Genomic DNA, 17,712 nt, shown 5'->3' with positions numbered 1-17,712 from the left:
AAGTAAGGCAAATGCCAGACTGCGGGCAATCGGGCTGTCTCTATACGTCATTTCCCTTTCTCTGGCTATAAATACATCGTGCGCACATTGTGGAACGGGGCATTCTGAACTGCTCTGGGTCCTGAGTGCTACCCGGTTCATGAACTTTCTGCTCAATTAAACTCCATTAAAGTTAAATTGTTTAAGGTTTTTCTTTTATGGTTTTTCTTCAAGCAATGGAGAAAAAGGAGGAGTTCACAGAACAAAGAAGTATAATTTCTTACCCTTCCAATGACAAAGTGAAAAGTTGCGAGCAAAGTTTCAAAGGCTACTCTAAAACCCAAGTCATTCCCTAAATTTTTAATATAAAAACAGATAAATCATTTCTTACTGCAGAAAGGGAATCCGCATTTCAAAGAACAGCAACTCTACTCTGATGTACCTGCAGTCCAAGGGCGCGGCTGGCCACTCTCCCAGTGATGATACTCTGGACTTCGGAGCTTCCCACCCACCTGCCCGCTCGGTGCCTCTTCCTGCACTGGCTGCGGCGTGGAGCTGCAGCATTTCAGGTAACCGTCAAAGGAAACGAAGGCACGCAATCTCTACTCTCAATTAGAAAGCAAATTGAGCTGGATAGCCCCTCTTAAAAACAATCCATTCATGGCTGTTGATTATTCGGTGGCCCCTGACAGACAACAGGCTCTTTCTTTTGCCTGTACCAACACTGGAGGGCGATACAGAGACAGTCCTTAAACTGGCTTATCACCAAGCACAGGAGACCCCCAGAAATTCAGCCCATCTTTGCTTTTGCTGGGGAATAAATGGGTCCAGAAAGGCTGAGTGATGTGCCCACGGCCACCTTGTTGGCTGGTCTGCTATTCCCGTCCTTTGGAGTCACATGAAGAAAAACTTTTTTTCATCTTTTTACCTGGATTCACATGATGGAAAATTCCTCTCCCAGAGTCATTTGTTTACGCAGAAGAGGTCTGCGTCCCTTCAGCATGCCGCACCAGTGGTAGAGTTTAAGTTCGCGTGAAGCAACGTGAACTGTTACGGTATCAATTATAGCCTCAAAGGCCAGGGCTGGCAGGGGGAAGCCTACAGTTTTGTCTCCATGGACAACTGCAGGTTATCTCACTGTCATTCATGATTCCAGCTATTTTCCTCAAAGTTCCAAATTTTCCATGACAATCATCTGGGGTTTTGATAACAGCACCTAGAAACAAAGCCTAGAACTTTGGCCTGTTCTTTTTATAAATAAATAAATAAATAAAATGCAGTTCTGAGGCTAACACACAGGTCCAGTTGACAGTCTTCTTCCCAGGGACACAAACTCCTTCTTTTCCCAGACTTATGTAAACACGGGCATTGACATGGTTAGTACAAGAGCAGCAGCTTGTCTCCAGATGAAGGAAAAAGAACCAGCCTTCACTCGTTCTGTTCGCTGGATGAATACCACTTACTCTGTAGTCAAGTGTGGCTGGCACAGGGGGAAGCAGCGAGGTCTTCAGAAAGCTCCTGCTAGGATCTGTGGGTTCATCCTAGCGCTGCATATCTCCATGGCTGGGAAATGCATCTCTAAACTAGAAAAAACCATGGAAATCACCTCCCTTTAAAAACGATGGCCCCAGGGCCAGAGAGGCAGAGATTGCACAAGGCCACAAGCCAGTGAGGCAGAGCTGGGGCTGTACAATGCAGGACTGGGTGCAAGGGCTCACTGTGTACCACCCAGAAGCTGCCCACGTGAGAAGGGCATAAAGCCACCAGGAGGGAACAGTCTAGACTGGGAGACCTTGGGGCTCTAGGAGTATTTCTGATACCTACACTGGTTTTTCAACCACAAGGACCAGCAGGGACGGGAAGATGAACCCACGGAGCATCTCACTGTACAGACATCTACCCTCCAGCCTCAAACAAGCCAGACGCCATCCTCTCCCACTTTCTGTCTCATCCACCTCCCTACTTCAGCCTCACAGCCACCTCCTCAGGAAGGCATCTGCGCGGTGCTTGGCCTTGCCCAGGCCCTGCTCTTGAGAGGGCAAGAAGGGGAGGAGGGAAGTGCTGCCACCTGGCTCTTGCCCCAGGCCCAGGCTGGCAACGAAGCAGCAGAAGCAGCAGTAGATCTGCGGTCCCCAGGGCTGGGGTGAGGAAGTAGACTCCGGCCTAGGAGAGAAGCTCCAAGAGCAGTTTCCAGATGTGCACAGTGCCGGGTTCTTCTGCAGGTCCTGCAGGGGCAATGCTGGCTCCTAGGAGGAAAAGCTCCCGCTGGCTGTCGACAGCCTGCAGGCCCAGCTCCTGCTGCAGCTCCACCACACTCACGGCCTCGCTCAGGTCCTGGCGTGACACACAGAAGGCAGTCAGAACACAGCTGACAGTGATTCCCAGCATACTCCCAGCTGTCATCCAGAGTAAACTGTTCTTAGGCCACCCCAGGAAACAGCAGGGCCCAAGTTCCCAGAAGCAGCCTCTGGACCCCTTGCTCTGAACTCAACGTTCTCTCCCTCATCTCTGACTCTCCTCGTACCAGCCTCTCCACTGCATCATCAGCCACTGTGGTAAGAAACAGAGCACTTCCTACGTGTCAGTGTTGTGACAGGCACTTTTATACCTAGTCTGGTTTAATTCTCACAGTCCACACTTAACTGATGAGGAAATTAGCTCAGGGAGGTAAAGCCGTTAAGCCGAGGTAACATGGTAAGTGGCAGAGTCAGGTTCCCACTCAGGCTGGTTTGATAACCAAGCTTTTGGTCCTTATAGGAATGAATCCCAGCTCAGTTTCCTAAACTCAATAGTGGAGAGATCGCACAGTAGGAGCACTTCCAGACAAGAAGCTAGCTGGAGGAAAAAGAGGCCACTACGCAGCTTGGCTGGTGACGGTACATTTTAATTTCAATCCTGGCCCAAGATTAAAATGATTTTTCTTGGGGCAATTCACAGAATACTAGACCTTAGGTGTTATTTCCTGTAGGTTCAAAACTGCTATAAAGTAGTTTATAAATAGGGATTTATTGTTCAAACCAGGGTACTTCTGAGGCTCAAGGTGGGCACTATTGAGAGTTATACCAGAACAACAGGCATACGTGGGGACTGTCCTGGGTAGATAAGGACATACGGTCACCCTATTTATAAATGACAGTCATGGGGAATCTGAAGTTGAAGGTATACAGTTTCTCCCCAAGCCAGACCAGGAACACGTCCCACAGCTCTCAGAGTCACACGGGCATGGGCCACAGGAGATATGGCAGGGCTCTGTGGCTGTGGCAGTTTCACCTGGTATTGGGAACGGGACCCTGGGTCTGTGCCACTGAGGGCTGCTGCGCTCCAGGCAACTCTCTGGCACGCAGGAGAGGTAGCGTGTGGTGGTTAAGAGCAGGAACTCTGAGGGAGATCTGAGTTCAAGTCCTGGCTTTGCCACACACTAGCTGTAACTTCAGCATTTACGGATAACAGCAGGGCCTCCCCTGGGGTTTCTGTAGGACTCAAGTGGGGTCATGACCGTCAGGTGCGCGGCACTGTGTCTGGCACACTGTAAGCACACAATAAACGTTAGTTATTATCATTAGTTACCCTGTTCTACTTCTCATTCCTTCCCAGTTTTAGTTCTCTGGTATAGAGCCAGAAGTTGCAAAGGCGCAGCAGAGTGGAAAAGGTGCAGGTTTGGAGTGAGACATCCCAATTCCACTACTCTTGAGGCATACAACCTTGGTGAGGTCACAAAACCTCTCTGAGCTTCAGATTCCCAATCTGTGAAATGGGAATAGCATCTCATACCTTGTAGGGTCAACAGAAGCATCATAAGAAACGTCATTCAAACCACGCCTGGCATATAATAGGTACTTAATAATTACTTTTCCTATCTCTCCAGGGTGACAAATAACAGGGAGGCAAAGAGGAAGGAAGACAGAGGCAGGCGTAAGGAAACAGCACAGGTAGAAGAGGTGGCGACAATACCTCAGCCAGCCTCCCCGGGCCACAGCAAAGACCCACATCCCTCTCCAGCGCTCCCCACCCCTGCCTAGGCAGCTCTGAGTTGAAGTCCAACTGGCCTGAGCCTCCCTCTCATGGCTGTCACCTGCTTGTTGGCCACCACGACGACAGGCAGGTCAGGGTCCTTGTCCAGCAGTTTGTGTAGCTCCTGCCGGGCCCAAGGCAGTCGCAGCCGGTCCGCTGAGTCCACCACAAACACCAGTACGTCCACCTCATTCACAAACTCCTTCCAGTAGAAGCGCAGGTTCTGGCTGCCACCAACTGAAGAGAGGCCAAGGGCCAGTTCAGAGCTTCCCTGGGCCCTGGCTCTCTACCCACAGCCCCCATAACTCCACCCTACTTCCAGCTTCCCAAGGTTCCGCCAGCCAGGGCATGTAAAAGACCACAGGTTCCAGAGCCAATCAGACCTGGGTCTCTTAGGGCAAGTCCCTATCTTTGAGCACCAGTCTCTTCCCCATTGAACTTACCTAGCAGGTTGCAGTAACCCAAAGGTACCCCATGCAATGTACCTTTCGCAGGACTGATATATACCAGGGCTGTCTGGAAAGTATCCAGCCATTGTATCCATTGTATGTATGGCTGGATACTTGTCAGACAGTCCTTGCAGCTGCTCAATAAATGGTACTTTTCAGTTCTCTCTCCCAGGCTGCCTTGCCTCTTGCCAATTCCTAGCTTCCACCTAGGTCAGTGATGGCTGTGATCAGTAGCCAGGAGTCCTAAAGCCTAGAAAAGTCAGGACCCTCTTCCCTGCCTAGGCACAGGAAGGTCTCCCCATTCAATCTTGTCATCCCGTTCTCTTCCCTCGGAAATGCCATACTCAATCCATGGTTGCCCGTGCAGTGTCCCCAGCCTGGGTTGCCTTCCTGTTCCCCCTGCCCTTCTGCACAGTCCCACTGGTCAACCCGCATCCTAGTGTTTCTGGTTATGCTTCTGACACCTGTAGACTCTAAGTTCTGAGAGTCAGAGGCACCTACCTCTGGATCCCCCCAAAGCCCTCAGCACAATGCCTGGCACATAGCAGGCACTCAACAAGTATTTACTGAGTGCTTACTAGGTGCCAAGCACTGATCTGGGTGCTGGGGATACAGAGGTGAGAGAGGCAGGCAGCGCCCTGCTCCCAAGGAGCTCCCTCCCTAACTAGCATGGACATGGCAGTAACAAACACATTTCAGAAAGGAAGGAAGTAAAACAGAAAAAGGGAAAGTGGCTGGGGTGGGGGTTGGCCTTGGACTGGGTAATCTGGGAAGGTCTCCCCAAGGAGGTGGCATGTGAGCTGAGTCTGGCATGATGAGGAGGAGCTAGCCACGGGGAGTGGCACAGGAAAGCATTACAGACCGAGGGAAGAGTAAGCTCAACGTGTGTAAGAAACAGAAAGGAGGCCAGGGCAACTGAGGCACTGCTGGAGGGAGAGGGAGGATGGCGTGACCGAGGCTGGCTGGGGTGGGCCACATAGGGCCAAAGGCCACAGTGAGGCTTGGGGAGCCCCTAGGGTGACATGATCTGACACAGGTTTCTAAAAGGTACCTCTGGCTGACACTGGGGACAGAAGAACCAGGAAGACCAGTGAGATAGTACTGAGAGTGAAGTGGCTTGGACCAGGCAGGCAACAGTGGAGGTGGGGAGTGGATAGACATAGAACATATTAGAGGACACAGCTGACAGAAAAAGCTAATAAGATGGATATAGAGGGTGTGGGAAGGGGAGAGTCCTCAAAGTGTTGTACTCATTCACTCAGCCATCAGTTACCTACAAAGGGCCCAGAAGGTATTACAGACACTGTCGAGGAACACAGTGAAGGGACTGTCATGGGAGAGGAAAGCCCCAGGACTTGATTGGGAGATCTGGGTTTGAATCCAGGCCGAGTGACCATATTGAGCCTGGATTGTTACCAATCAGTCAGACCCTCGGGTAGCATGACAACACCCATCCCCTTCTCCCAGGGTTGGGGGAAGAGGGTAATTGTCTCTGCCAGGCCTCAAGCACAGATCTCCCACTTGACCTGTGTCCCTGGCACAAGAGAAGGAGCCAGAGAAAGCCTGCGGGAAGGAGAGAAGGCTAGGTGAATGTCGACGTTTACGACAATCAGGGAGGAAAAACATGGTCAGGCCAGAGAAGGCGGCAAGTGCCTGAGACCAGAGGAACTGAGCTCATTTAGGCCAACAGTCAACCCTGAGTCTGAACCCACCACCTAACACTTAACTAAACCCACCCAGTCTTTATGGTCTAAGTCCTCTGGCCAAGCAGGAAGTCCACCTGTCCCTCTCCACCAAGCCTGTAGCCAGACATCAGTGACTAAGTACTGCTGCCCTCTCAATACCCTCTCTGTCACCCTCTTCCAAAATAAGAAGCCTAGGCCGGGCGCGGTGGCTCACGCCTGTAATCCTAGCACTCTGGGAGGCCGAGGCAGGCGGATTGTTTGAGCTCAGGAGTTCGAGACCAGCCTCAGCAAGAGCAAGACCCCGTCTCTACTAAAAATAGAAAGAAATTAATTGGACAACTAAAAATATATAGCCAGGCATGGTGGCACATGCCTGTAGTCCCAGCTACTCAGGAGGCTGAGGCAGGAGGATCGCTTGAGCCCAGGAGTTTGAGGTTGCTGTAAGCCAGGCTGATGCCACGGCACTCTAGCCCAGGCAACAGAGCGAGGCTCTGTCTCAAAAACGAACAAACAAACAAACAAAAAAACCAAAATAAGAAGCCTAGGACTGACAGCAGGGAGCTCCTCAGACCCTCTCTGATCACATACTCGGCAAGCTCTCCCGGTACCTATTTGGGGCTGGGCCCTTGGGGCCACAGATAGATCAGCCCTCTCTGTGCCCAAGGAGCCCATGGCCTAGTCAGAGACACAGGCTGGTATGTGGCAAATATTGCAGCAGAAGGGAAGACCAGAGGAGGAGTCCTTAACCTCACATGGAAGCCAGCAAGGCTTCACAGGAATGTCATGTTTGAACTGAATCTTGAAGGATGAGTAGGAGTTTATCAAGGGAAGAAGGGCTTTCCAGACTGAGGGAACAGTGCATGCAAAGGGCAGGAGATAAGAAAGAGATCAGCGGGTACCCTTCAGGAACAAGCAATGGAGCATGGTGCTTAACAGCCAGGACCTAGAGCCATTTAGCCTGCATTAGAAGACTAGAAAGCTGGGTGACCTCGGATAAATGATTCTACTTGCTTGGCCTCAGTTTCCTCGTATATATAATGAAGGGAGTGACCAATTCTAGTTATATAGAGTTGCTGGGAGGGTTTTATTAAGTAATGCCTGTCAAGTGCTTGGCATATGAAACCTTAGCTGTTGGCATGTAAAGACATGTGTGCTTCAGTAGGGGCGAAGGGCAGGTGACCAAGTTGGAGATGCCCATCATGAAGGGCCCCAAATGCCAGAATACAGAGCTTGGACTGTATCCTGTGACCCAGGGAGGGGTGAGAAGGATTTCGTACATGAGAGTGTCCTGCTTAGACATGCATTTTGGAATCTCCCTCCCTTGCAAAGAATGCAGGCCTGGATCCCGTAGAGGTAATGGGGAGAGGGGTGGGGTGTCTGCTCACTCTCTAGCAGGTCCACCTCGAAGTCCTTGCAGGACAGTCGCACAGAGTTGAAGCCCCAGGTGGGTACGTGGCCTTCCAGCGGCGGCTTTCCCGACAGCACGCGCAGGAACGTGCTCTTCCCAGAGCCATCCAGCCCCAGCACCAGCACCTCGCGCTGCTCCAGCTCCTCCAGCGCCGGCTCCTCGTCCTCCTCGTCCTCGGGCTGCGGGGCAGAGGTCAGGCTGCGGCCGGGAACCTCCCGCCTGACCCTTACCAAGGGAAGACCAAAGGCACCAAACTGCCCACGCCCGCCCTCCACCCGTCCCGGCGACCGGCAGGCGTGAGCTGAAGGAATGGGACAAGCGCTGCCTTTGGAATCCTGAATTCCAAGCCCTAATCTTCGGGTTTTCCCTAAGTGACCTCGGACAAATTCCTTACCCTCGTGGAGGCTCAGCTTCCTCAGACTATCCCCACGTCCCGGGGGAAACTGGGGAAACGCGCACCCAGCCCGGCCCGGGGAGGCTGGGGCCTCAGGCGGCATCTCCCCCTCCGCGCACTGCGCAGGCGCCGGGCGGGCGCGGGCAGAGCCGGCGGGGCGCGGAGGTTGCTCCCCCGCGCGCCCTGCAGGCTGCGGCGCCCGCCCGAGCGCCCCGGGCCCACGGTGGCAGGGCGGCGCCACGCACGCCCGCCGACTCCGCTGTTCCCGGCCTCCGCGACCGCCCGGCTGCCCGCGCGGGGCCTGCGGGCCGCGGCGGCCAAGCCCCGGCTCCCGCGCTTCTGGCGCTCGCAGGGTCGTGGTCACACCCCTCGTCCACACGCGGAGGCGCAGACCCGGGCCCGCCCCCGCCCCGCGGGCCCAGCCGGACACTCACGTCCCACTCGTCCCACTCGGGGAGACGGGCAGGCTCCGCGCCCCACCAGGCCTCGCCCCGGTCCCAGCGCCGCTCCCGGCCGCCGCCAAAGTAGGTCTTCCAGAGGATGAAGAGCACCGAGCCGAGCACGGCCGCAGCGCCGCCCAGCGCCAGCGCCAAGGGGCCCAGCGGCCGGGGCGCCATCGGGCAGGCCGGGGGCGCAGGTGCGGAGGGCACTGGCCGAGCCGGCCCGAGGAAGATGGCCCCGCTGCGACTGCCGCGGCCGCGCCCACCCACCCAACCCAGCCCCGCACTACAAGCCCCACAATGCACCGCCGCTGTCGCGGCAGGCCGCCCGGGGCCCGGCGGCGCGGATGGGGGCGCTGGCCGGCGCGCAGGGACCTCCCGCTCTCCCTGGCAGGCGTGGTGTGGAGCGACAGCCTGTGCTGGGGAGGACGAGAGACGGCATCGACCGAGCACTTGCTGGGTTTGTGCCAAGGGGTTAGCTCGTGGCTTTTCTTGGTCACCCCTTACCATACTTCCCAGAAGGGGAAACTGAGGCCCAAGGTCGCACCGTAGTTCATTGGTGCAGCCTGCATTCAAACCCAAGAGTTCTATCTCCTGGGAATCCCTCAAGTCCTAGGGGAGGAAATTGAAGCAATACGTCCGGATCACACGGCTATGGGGTGGCAGAGGCGGGACTAGAATCTGAGTCCCTGACTCCCAGCGGCCTCTACCCTCCTTTGGCTGCCTCCCTGACCCCAGGGATTTTGCTGTCTTCGGGTCCTGGGCAGGCTGATGAAGGAGGCAGGGCCACGAATCAGATGTTCAGACTCGACCACCTTGTCCTAGGTCACCCCCAGCGACAGCCAAGACTTCCACGTGTAGCCCAAGGAGGAGGAATGGGCCTCAGGGACAGCAGTCGGGTTCCTTCCGCTCTTCAGAGGGGGACACCGCGGAACCTGTGGGGTAAATGGGTGAAGACCTGGCCTCAGGCACTCAGGGCTCAGGGGGGCCTACCTCTTCCCCTCCTCATAGTTCCCAGTTCCTCCGAGCCCCTGGATCTGCGCCGTCCTCTGTTCTGATTCGGCTCCCCTGGCCCTTTGGCTACACATCTGTGCTCCTCTCCTCCCCTCTTGACTTTTTAGTCATATCTTACTTCTTCTAGCACTGATTCTTTTGAAAAATTTATTTCTATATTAACACTTCGCGGGGCAGTGCATGTAGCTTGTTTGGGGGGTGATGTATGGAGGCAGGAGAAGGATGTGGGGAGGGTAGGACAGGAAGAAAAAAAGGCCAGTGTAAAAGATGCAGCGTCAAGGATTCTGCTGTAGACCCTCTGGGCTGAATCCCATTGGGACCTCTGAGAAGGGCGCTGAATGTCTCTGGAGAGTATATTATCACTTGTTTCATAATATGTTTTTATTGTAAGCTGCTCCGAGCCATCTTGTAGACCAGGGGGTTAACTTAGAAATAAGTGAATAAAATTGCTCCCCCTCTCCCCATTGAGCTCTTTTCTAGCAGCCTACACATATACTAAGATCTCTCCCATTTCAGAAAATCAGCTTCTCCCTATGGTTACTGCCTTTCTCTCCTGTACATTTCAGCCCCACTTCTGGAGAATTTGCACTTCCTATTCCTTGCCCCACCCACCCAGGGAAACTACTTTCACTTGTGTCTCCAACAAACCCCTTGTTGATAATCCATTGGAATGCCTTAGCACTTATCTTGCTTAATCTCCTGGTACCATTTAACACTGCTAAATGCTGGGATTTTAGCAGGTTAATAAATAACACTTCCAAGTTTAGAATTAATTGAGAAGATGCACTAGATAGCCACACACAGAGAAAAATGTCACCTGCTGACTGCATAGAGGCAGACCCCTCCCCAGGAAGCAGGGAGCATCCTGACCTACCCTCTGTAGGTGGACAGGGCCGGGAGGGGTGCTCAGAAGTAGCTGGGTTGAGTGTGCCTCCTGCCTTCTCCTAAAATCACCGTTCAAACAAATCATTCCTCTGGGGAGGAGTGACTGAGGCTTGGGAAGAGCACCTAAGATGGGTTTCAAACTGTGGTTCAAGACCATTAGTGAGTTGTGAAACCAGTTTAGTGGGTACCAACTATAACTTTTAAAATTAGAAAATGAAATAGAACAGAAAAGAATAGAGTGGAAAATACTAGCATTTCATGAAACTTTTGTGTATGTGTGTGTGTGTGTACTGGGGCACCAGGTAAAAAAATATTTCTTACTTTGGGATGTGGTAATAAAAAAATAGCTCGAAAGTCCATGTTCTAGTGTAAGTACCTCCATGAGCAAACTGGAGTCAGGAAAGGTGTGCAGACCCCTCTGCCCGCCTACACACATTGGCCAGTCCTTTTGCTTGAAACTTCTTCCACCACCTGCGTACCTGGGAAGCTTCTATTAGTAGATGGCTTTCAAAACCTGGCAGGGGCCCCAGCTCAGTCCTTGAGGGATCAACTCACTGACAAGCCAGGAGCATGAGGCCTCCAAAGAGAAAAGTTTAGTGCTAGTGAATTTATCCAGAACTTTGCAGTCAGAAAATTAAAAAACAAACAACAAAAAAACCCCAAGAACCTAGGGATTTTATCTTGACATTTATCTAAGTTTTATGTCATTTCAAAGGAAAGTGCCTTAATCCCATAAGAGCTGAGGGCTCCTCAAAGTTTAATTTGGCCTTGCCTCACCTTTCCTGCCTCCTGACACAGGGTGGGCAACCATCCCCTTGTGTCTATCTCAGCTGGAATCCTGTCACCCTGCCTCTCTGTCCCCCTGTCTTGAGGATGGTGACCAGGCTTTTTTCACGCTGGGGTCCGATGTGCTTCGTACGGGACGGAGGGCCCAGAGTTCATGCTTAACGAGAGTCTGCTGAAGTGAATCAGGTGCCCTGCCTCCCCTGTCTCCTGTGGCACATTCTCTTCTTGATCTCCCTTCTCTCTGATCAGTCCTTCCCATCCTCTTTTTGCCTGCCATGGGCTGCCACTAGCTGAAATTAACTGGACTCAGCTGGCAAGGGAACTTTGGAAATGGACTTGGCAGGAGTTAGTCTCGGCGATACGGGGCACAGCAGATGAAGGGTAAGGAATGGAGTTACAAGCACGCAGGCAAACGACCCACACTGTCCACCCTTTTGCATTGATTCTTACTCTTACATTCATTTTAACTTTGTGCTTCCACTTAGCATGATGCAATATCCCATTGTAAAAACAGAGCCACTCAACGTTCTCTTAAAGAAAAAAGGGAGGCAATGTCCCGTCAGTCACATCTCTGGATGCTGTTAATTTCTCTTTAGTCATAACTTCACTTGGATATTCTACAATTTGCGACTGAATTACAAAGATAAGCACTGGCATTTTTCCTTATACAGTCCAAATCCCATACTGCTGCTGAGCGGTCTTTCTAAAAGAAAAGCTGACATCATTTTCAGCTTAAAATTCCTCAGTGGCTCTCCATCCCTACCAGAGTAAATTCTACATGTCTCTGCTGCTGGAGCAAGAAGGACAGAAGGGAGCAAACATTTAATGATCACCTGCTATGTCACAGGTCCTGTTCTGGTATGTAGTGGACCTCTACACAAACATTCGTCTAACCATCTTCATCTCCTGAGGACTGTTCCCCCAACTACTTAATTAGCATAAGACCTGCCATATTTTTATATGACACTGCACAAATAATTAGTCCAAGGGTGGCGACTTGAGTCAGGCTGGACCAGGGAGTCTCTTCACTAGGATTTTAAGATTTGATACCCAGGGTCTTGAGATCTGTCTAGCCGTGGTGGCTTGAAATGTAAAACTCAACAGCCATTTTCCCTACTTACAAAGATGTTTTGAGGTCAAAGAGGCTGACATCAAGCAGGAAAAAGGAAAGACGTAGAAGGCAGACCTGGAAGCCTTGTGCCATTTGCATCCCTGGATACAGCTGTTTCTAAGGTCCAGGGTTTATTTTTATTTAATCCTTCTGTAACTAACTTCCTCCATCCCTGCTTTCCCCCCTCCCTTTATTCCTTCCTTCCTTCTTTCCCTCTCTAATTCTTTCTGTCCTTTTCTCATTCTAACTTGGGTTTCTGTCTCTTGCAACCAAACAAGGGACTTCAACATGGTAATCACACAACAACCTTATTGATTGATTGATTGATTGAGAGAAGGTCTCAGTCTGTCTCCCAGGCTAGAGTTCAGTGGCGTCATCATAGCTCACTATAACCTCAAACTCCTGGGCCCGAGCAACCTCCTGCCTCACCCTTCGGAGCAGCTGGGACTACAGGCACACACTACTACACCGGCTAATTTTTTTATTTTTATATAGACAGGAACTCACTCTTGCTCAGGCTGGTCTCAAGCAATCTTCCCACCTTGCCCTCCCAGAGTGCTAGGATTATAGGCGTGAGCCACCACGCCTGGCCAGCACCTTATTTTTAACATTTTATTTTAAATAATTTTAAACTTAGAGAAAAGACAATACAGAGAGTTGCTCCACTGGGCACAGTGGTGCATCTGTAATCCCAGCTACGCAGGAGGTTGAGGCGGAAGGATGGCCTCAGGGGTTCAAGACCAGCCTGAGCAACATAGCAAGATCCTGGAGACCCTTCTCTTAAAGAAAAAGAGAGAGAGGGAGAGAGGAGTGCCTGCATACCTTTCACCTCGTTTCTCCTAATGTAAACATCTTACATGACCATGGTACAATTACTAAAATTAAGAAATTAACATGGGAATAATGCTATTAACTAAACAACAGGCTTTATTCAGACTTCCAGTTTTCCTGTCTTTTTCCTGTAGGCTCTAATCCAGGACACTATGATAGCGTTTAGTTGTTGGTCTCCTCAAGCTCCCCCAGTCTGTGACAGTTCTTCAGTCTTTGTCTTTGATGACTTTGATGCCTTTTAAGAGTACATTTTGTAGAACGTCCCTCAGTTTGGGTTTGTCTGATGTTCTCCCTTGATTAGCCTGGGGTTATGGATTTGTGGAGGAGCACCACAGAGGTGATGTGCCCTTATGTTCATCATAGCAGGGGTGCGTTATAGCAATATGTCTTACTCTGGTGATGTTAACTCTGACCACTTGGTTAAGGTTGTGTCTGCCAGGGTTCTTACCCTTTTTCCCTTTCCATATTCTATTCGTTAGAAGAGAATCATGAAGTCCAGCCCACACTCAAGGGGAAGAGTTTTAATCTCTGCCTTCTGGAGGAAGAAGTAGCAAAGAATTTGTGGACATCTGTTCAAACCACTATAGTACTTAATAAATACCTTGGGGGTGATACTTTGAGGCAATGCAAATATCCTGTTTCTCCTTAAACTTTCACCGACTACTGTTACTGGGTCTTGCTTGAGGCAATTATTGCTGTGGTGTTCTACTGCAGATATTCTACTTCTCTCATTACTAATACATTTATTAATTAGAATTTGTCCCTTCTCCCCCATTTGTTATTTATTAAATCATTTATTTCTTTTTAAAATTTTTTTTCAGAATATTATGGATGTACAAACGTTTTGGTTACATAGATTGCTTTTGTACTGTTTGAGTCAAAGTGTGCCCATCCCCCAGATAGTGTGCATTGTACCGTTAGGTGTGAATTTATCCATCCCTAAATCATTTATTTCTATCAGTATGGACTCAGGCATATTTATTTTAATTTGGGTTATAATCCAATACTATAATTATTTACTTTGTTACTCAAATTGTTCCCGCTTTGGCTATTGGAGCTCATTCAGGTTGGCTCCCATGCCTTTTTGACATGCCCTCTGCCCATTTTTTAGCACTCTCTGCTTTCTGATATTGCAAAATGCTCCAGGTTCATGTTGTATTTTTTCTGCCCTAGCACTGGAATCAAACAGTTATCTAAAGGGCTCTGGTTCCTTTTATTGGAGAATGGTATTTAGAGACCAAGATCTGGGGGCTAAATATGCTCATTGCTGCTAGGATGTCTCTACCTCTAGGACTTCTCAGTGGACAGAGCTGGGAATGAATGTATGCATACTAGCTCATGTATACACATGTCTCTTTTTTGCTTATGTATCTGCATATATATTAAGATAAACGTGAGCTCATACTGATACCTCTGACTGGATTTCAGCACCACAGGATTCATTCTAGCCTTCCACTTTACTTACTGTAACTTCTTTCTCCGACAGTGAGAAACCTGGTTCTCAGTATATACAATGTATTTACTTATTTATTCTATCCTAGTGTACATGTAATTTCAGAATTGTTAACCTTACCCTTGTCAGAGTGTATAGTCAAAACACTGAAAATAGTGTTTTCTGGGGGGGGAAAGTATCAAGGTTCTTTTATTTTGCATATGGATGTCCAATTGCTCCAGCACCATTTGTGGAAAAGACTGTCCTTTTCTTCACTGAATTGCCTTTGTACTTTTGTCTTGATTATTAAACTTTTATAGCAGGTCTTGGAAATGGGTAGTGTGAGTTTCCCAACTTTTTTTTCAGAATTATTCTGACTAGTTTAATTCCTTTATCTTTTCACATAAATTTCAGTTTAAAAAAAATTTTTTTTAGGGGGTCTTGCTCTGTCACCCAGGCTGGAGTGCAGTGGTGCAATCACAGCTCACTGCAGCCTTGAACTCCTGGGCTCAAGCAAACCTCCCACCTCAGCCTGCTAAGTAGCTGGGATTACAGATGTGAGCCGCTGTGCCCAGCTCTTTCCACATAAATTTCAGAATAAGCTTACTGATAATCCACAAACTCTTTCTGGAATTTTGTTTGGAATTGTGTTGATCTGTAGATCAAATTGGGGACACTGACATCTCAACAATTCATGAACGTGGTACATATCTCCATTTATTTAGGTCTTTGATTTCTTTCATGAATGTTTTATGTTTTCAGCATACAAATCCTGCATATATTTTGTTATTTTTATACCTAAGTATTTAATTTCTTTGGCTCTATTGTAAATTACATATATTTTTTAAAATTTCAAATTCCAGTTGTTCAATGCTGATATATAGGAGTACGATTGACTTGTGTATATTGGCCTTCTATCCGGTGGCCTTGCTAAACTAATTTATTAGTTTTAGGAACTTTTTTATAGATTCTTTGAGATTTTCTATGCAAACAATTGTGTTGTCTGTGAACAGATAGTTTTATGTCTTCCTTTCTATTCTATATGCCTTTTATTTATTTTTCTCGATTTATTGTATTGGCTAGAACATCCAGGACTGCACTGAGTAAGATCTGTAAGCAGTGCACCTGATCGTCCACTTTATGAAAGGAAGTTGCCAGAGATGAAAATATATACAGATTCTGCCCGGTGGCCAATGGCCTGACTATATGGTTGGGAGCCTGGGGAAAAGGTCTGAAATATTCATACAAAGAGGTCTGGGGTGGAAGTACAGAAGATGGACATATGGAAGTGGGGACAAAGAGTGAAGATCTGTGTATCACATGTTAACACCTGCCAGAAAGCACCCACCATGAAAGAGATACTGAATGACCAAGTGGCCAAAATGGCATCAGTTGACATTAGCCAGCCTTCATCATCAGTGGACCTGCCATGTTGAACTGGCATGACGGGCACATGAGCATAGGGGCCACAGTGACAGAGGCGAAGGCTATGTATTGGCCCCAACAACACGGGCATCCACTACCAAGGCAGCTCTAGCTACTGCTGTCTCTAAATGTTCAATTTGTCAGCAGCAGAGACCAACACGGAGTCCCTGGTGTGGCATTATACCACTCCTTGAGGAGACCAGTTAGCCACTTAGTGACATCAGGCACCTTCCACTCTGGCTTATCCTCACAGGGGTAGATACCCATTCCAGGTGTGCCTGCAGAGCCTCAGCCAGCGCCTCTTGGTGGGGGCTTACAGAATGCCTATCTACAGGACGTCGTCACAAACAACGTAGCATCTGATGAGGGGACCCCTTTACAGGGAGGAGGTGTGGGATGGGTCCCTGACCAAGGGGTCTACTGGCTATATCATGTACCACACCGTCCAGACATAGCTGGCTTTATACAACACTGGCTCAGGCTTCTGCTTTTTAGTTATTTATACCTTTTTCCTGCCTTTTGGGAAATTTCTTCAACCTGATTTTCATACTTGCTTATTTGGTCTTTGGCTATATCCACTCTGCTCTTCAACCCAGCCTCTGGGCGTCTTATTTCCTCTCCCATATTTTTCATATCTGGTTCTATGTAGTTGGTTCTTCTTTATGATTTCTTGTGTTTCCTCCATATTTCCCACATCCTCACTTTTCTTTTTTTAGAATAATATGTGGAATGCTTACTTTAAATTCCTATTCTACCTGGTCCGTGAACTTGACTTTGCCTGGATAAGGTAGTATTATATGTTGTCTTTGTCTTGTAGAGTGTGTGTCCCTCAACTGTGAGCTCCTAGTTCTTTGGGGACCAGCTTCCAGGGCCAGTACTGAGGGCCTGGGGGAGGGAGCAAGGCCCAAGTTGGAGCTTAAACTCTCCCTAGTGAGTTAGGAGTGGGAGTTTCTGGTGTAACAGCTTAGGCTGTTATCCTGCTATCCTGAGCAGACAACTGCGTCCTTGGAGAGCCTCCCCATACCTCTCTCTTCCCAGGTAAGACTCTTGCTAGAAGGTGCCACCTACAGGTGCTAAACCTAGTGCCTAGGGTATAGGGAGGAGGGAGGAGGAATGGAGGAAGAGAGACTGCCCCAGTGCAGGCCAGTTCACGGGGCCTATTGTTTGTTACTGACTCCCTTACCCAGCCAGAGGTTTCTCAGCCTGAAGTAATGGTGTGGTGATAGCAGCAGGGCTGCCAGGAGGAGCTGGGGAAAAAGAAAGGGCACATCTATGTGAAAACTCCTAGGGGCTTGACTTCCTTCCTCAGAGCTATGTCCTCTTCTGCTCTGGGCTGCCACTCCCACCCCCAGACCAAGCCCTCTTCTGGTAGCCACAGGCAGATCTCACGGCTTTTATGCCAGTTTCTTGGATGTGTCAACTTTCCTTTCACTCTCAGGTATTCCCTGAGATACCTGGGACTGGCTCTTGCTAGTTCTGTCATCTTGTCAGCTTATCTCCATCTCAAGAAAGAGGAAACTGAGACCTGGAGAGAGGCAGTGACTTCCCCAAGATCATATAGTGAATAAATGATACAGCTAGGGTTTGAACCAGGCCCATGTGACAACACCATGGTTCTGATATCCTGGATTCTCCTTTACTAGTGCTAGAATCTATTAATAGGTCCACTCGTTATGTCAGACTTTTTTCTGATAGCGTGAAACTCAGGAGATCAGCTCTGAAGTTTCTCACACCCTCCTCAGTTGGGTTCTAGGATGTTTCAATTTCACAGTCATAGACAAGCTCCTGAGTTTTCCATCACTTTAATAATTGGCTCTTAATGTTTTTAAACTTTAAAATTGTGAAATATTTTATTTTTTAAT

The 17,712-nt window shown here is 49.4% G+C and overlaps 1 protein-coding gene across 1 annotated transcript; it reads right to left on the bottom strand.

The window, feature by feature from the left end:
• Nucleotides 1-2,118: 2,118 nt before the first annotated feature.
• On the bottom strand, nt 2,119-8,628 carry ARL10 (ADP-ribosylation factor-like 10). Its single transcript, XM_012659483.1, has 4 exons — nt 8,361-8,628; nt 7,510-7,711; nt 4,052-4,227; nt 2,119-2,313 (listed from the first exon to the last, which is right to left on the bottom strand). The coding sequence occupies exons 1-4, from the start codon at nt 8,541-8,543 to the stop codon at nt 2,143-2,145; spliced, it is 732 nt and encodes a 243-aa protein (XP_012514937.1). The 5' UTR covers nt 8,544-8,628; the 3' UTR covers nt 2,119-2,142.
• Between the last annotated feature and the right edge of the window lie 9,084 nt (nt 8,629-17,712).

Source organism: Propithecus coquereli, unplaced genomic scaffold (genome assembly GCF_000956105.1).
Source record: "Propithecus coquereli isolate 6110/MARCELLA unplaced genomic scaffold, Pcoq_1.0 Scaffold619, whole genome shotgun sequence".
NCBI lineage: Eukaryota > Metazoa > Chordata > Mammalia > Primates > Indriidae > Propithecus > Propithecus coquereli.
The sequence above is the reverse complement of the archived record's forward strand: the minus strand, read 5'-3'. Positions and strand labels throughout refer to the sequence as shown.

Excerpts from the sequence above, each read along its gene's own strand:
- ARL10 (XM_012659483.1), bottom strand. The coding sequence starts at position 8,543 with ATGGCGCCCCGGCCGCTGGGCCCCTTGGCGCTGGCGCTGGGCGGCGCT. Across the intron at positions 4,228-7,509 it reads CGAGGTGGACCTGCTAGAGA|TTGGTGGCAGCCAGAACCTG; the intron begins GTGAGCAGACAC and ends GCCTCTCTTCAG. Across the intron at positions 2,314-4,051 it reads TCGTGGTGGCCAACAAGCAG|GACCTGAGCGAGGCCGTGAG; the intron begins GTGACAGCCATG and ends GTGTCACGCCAG.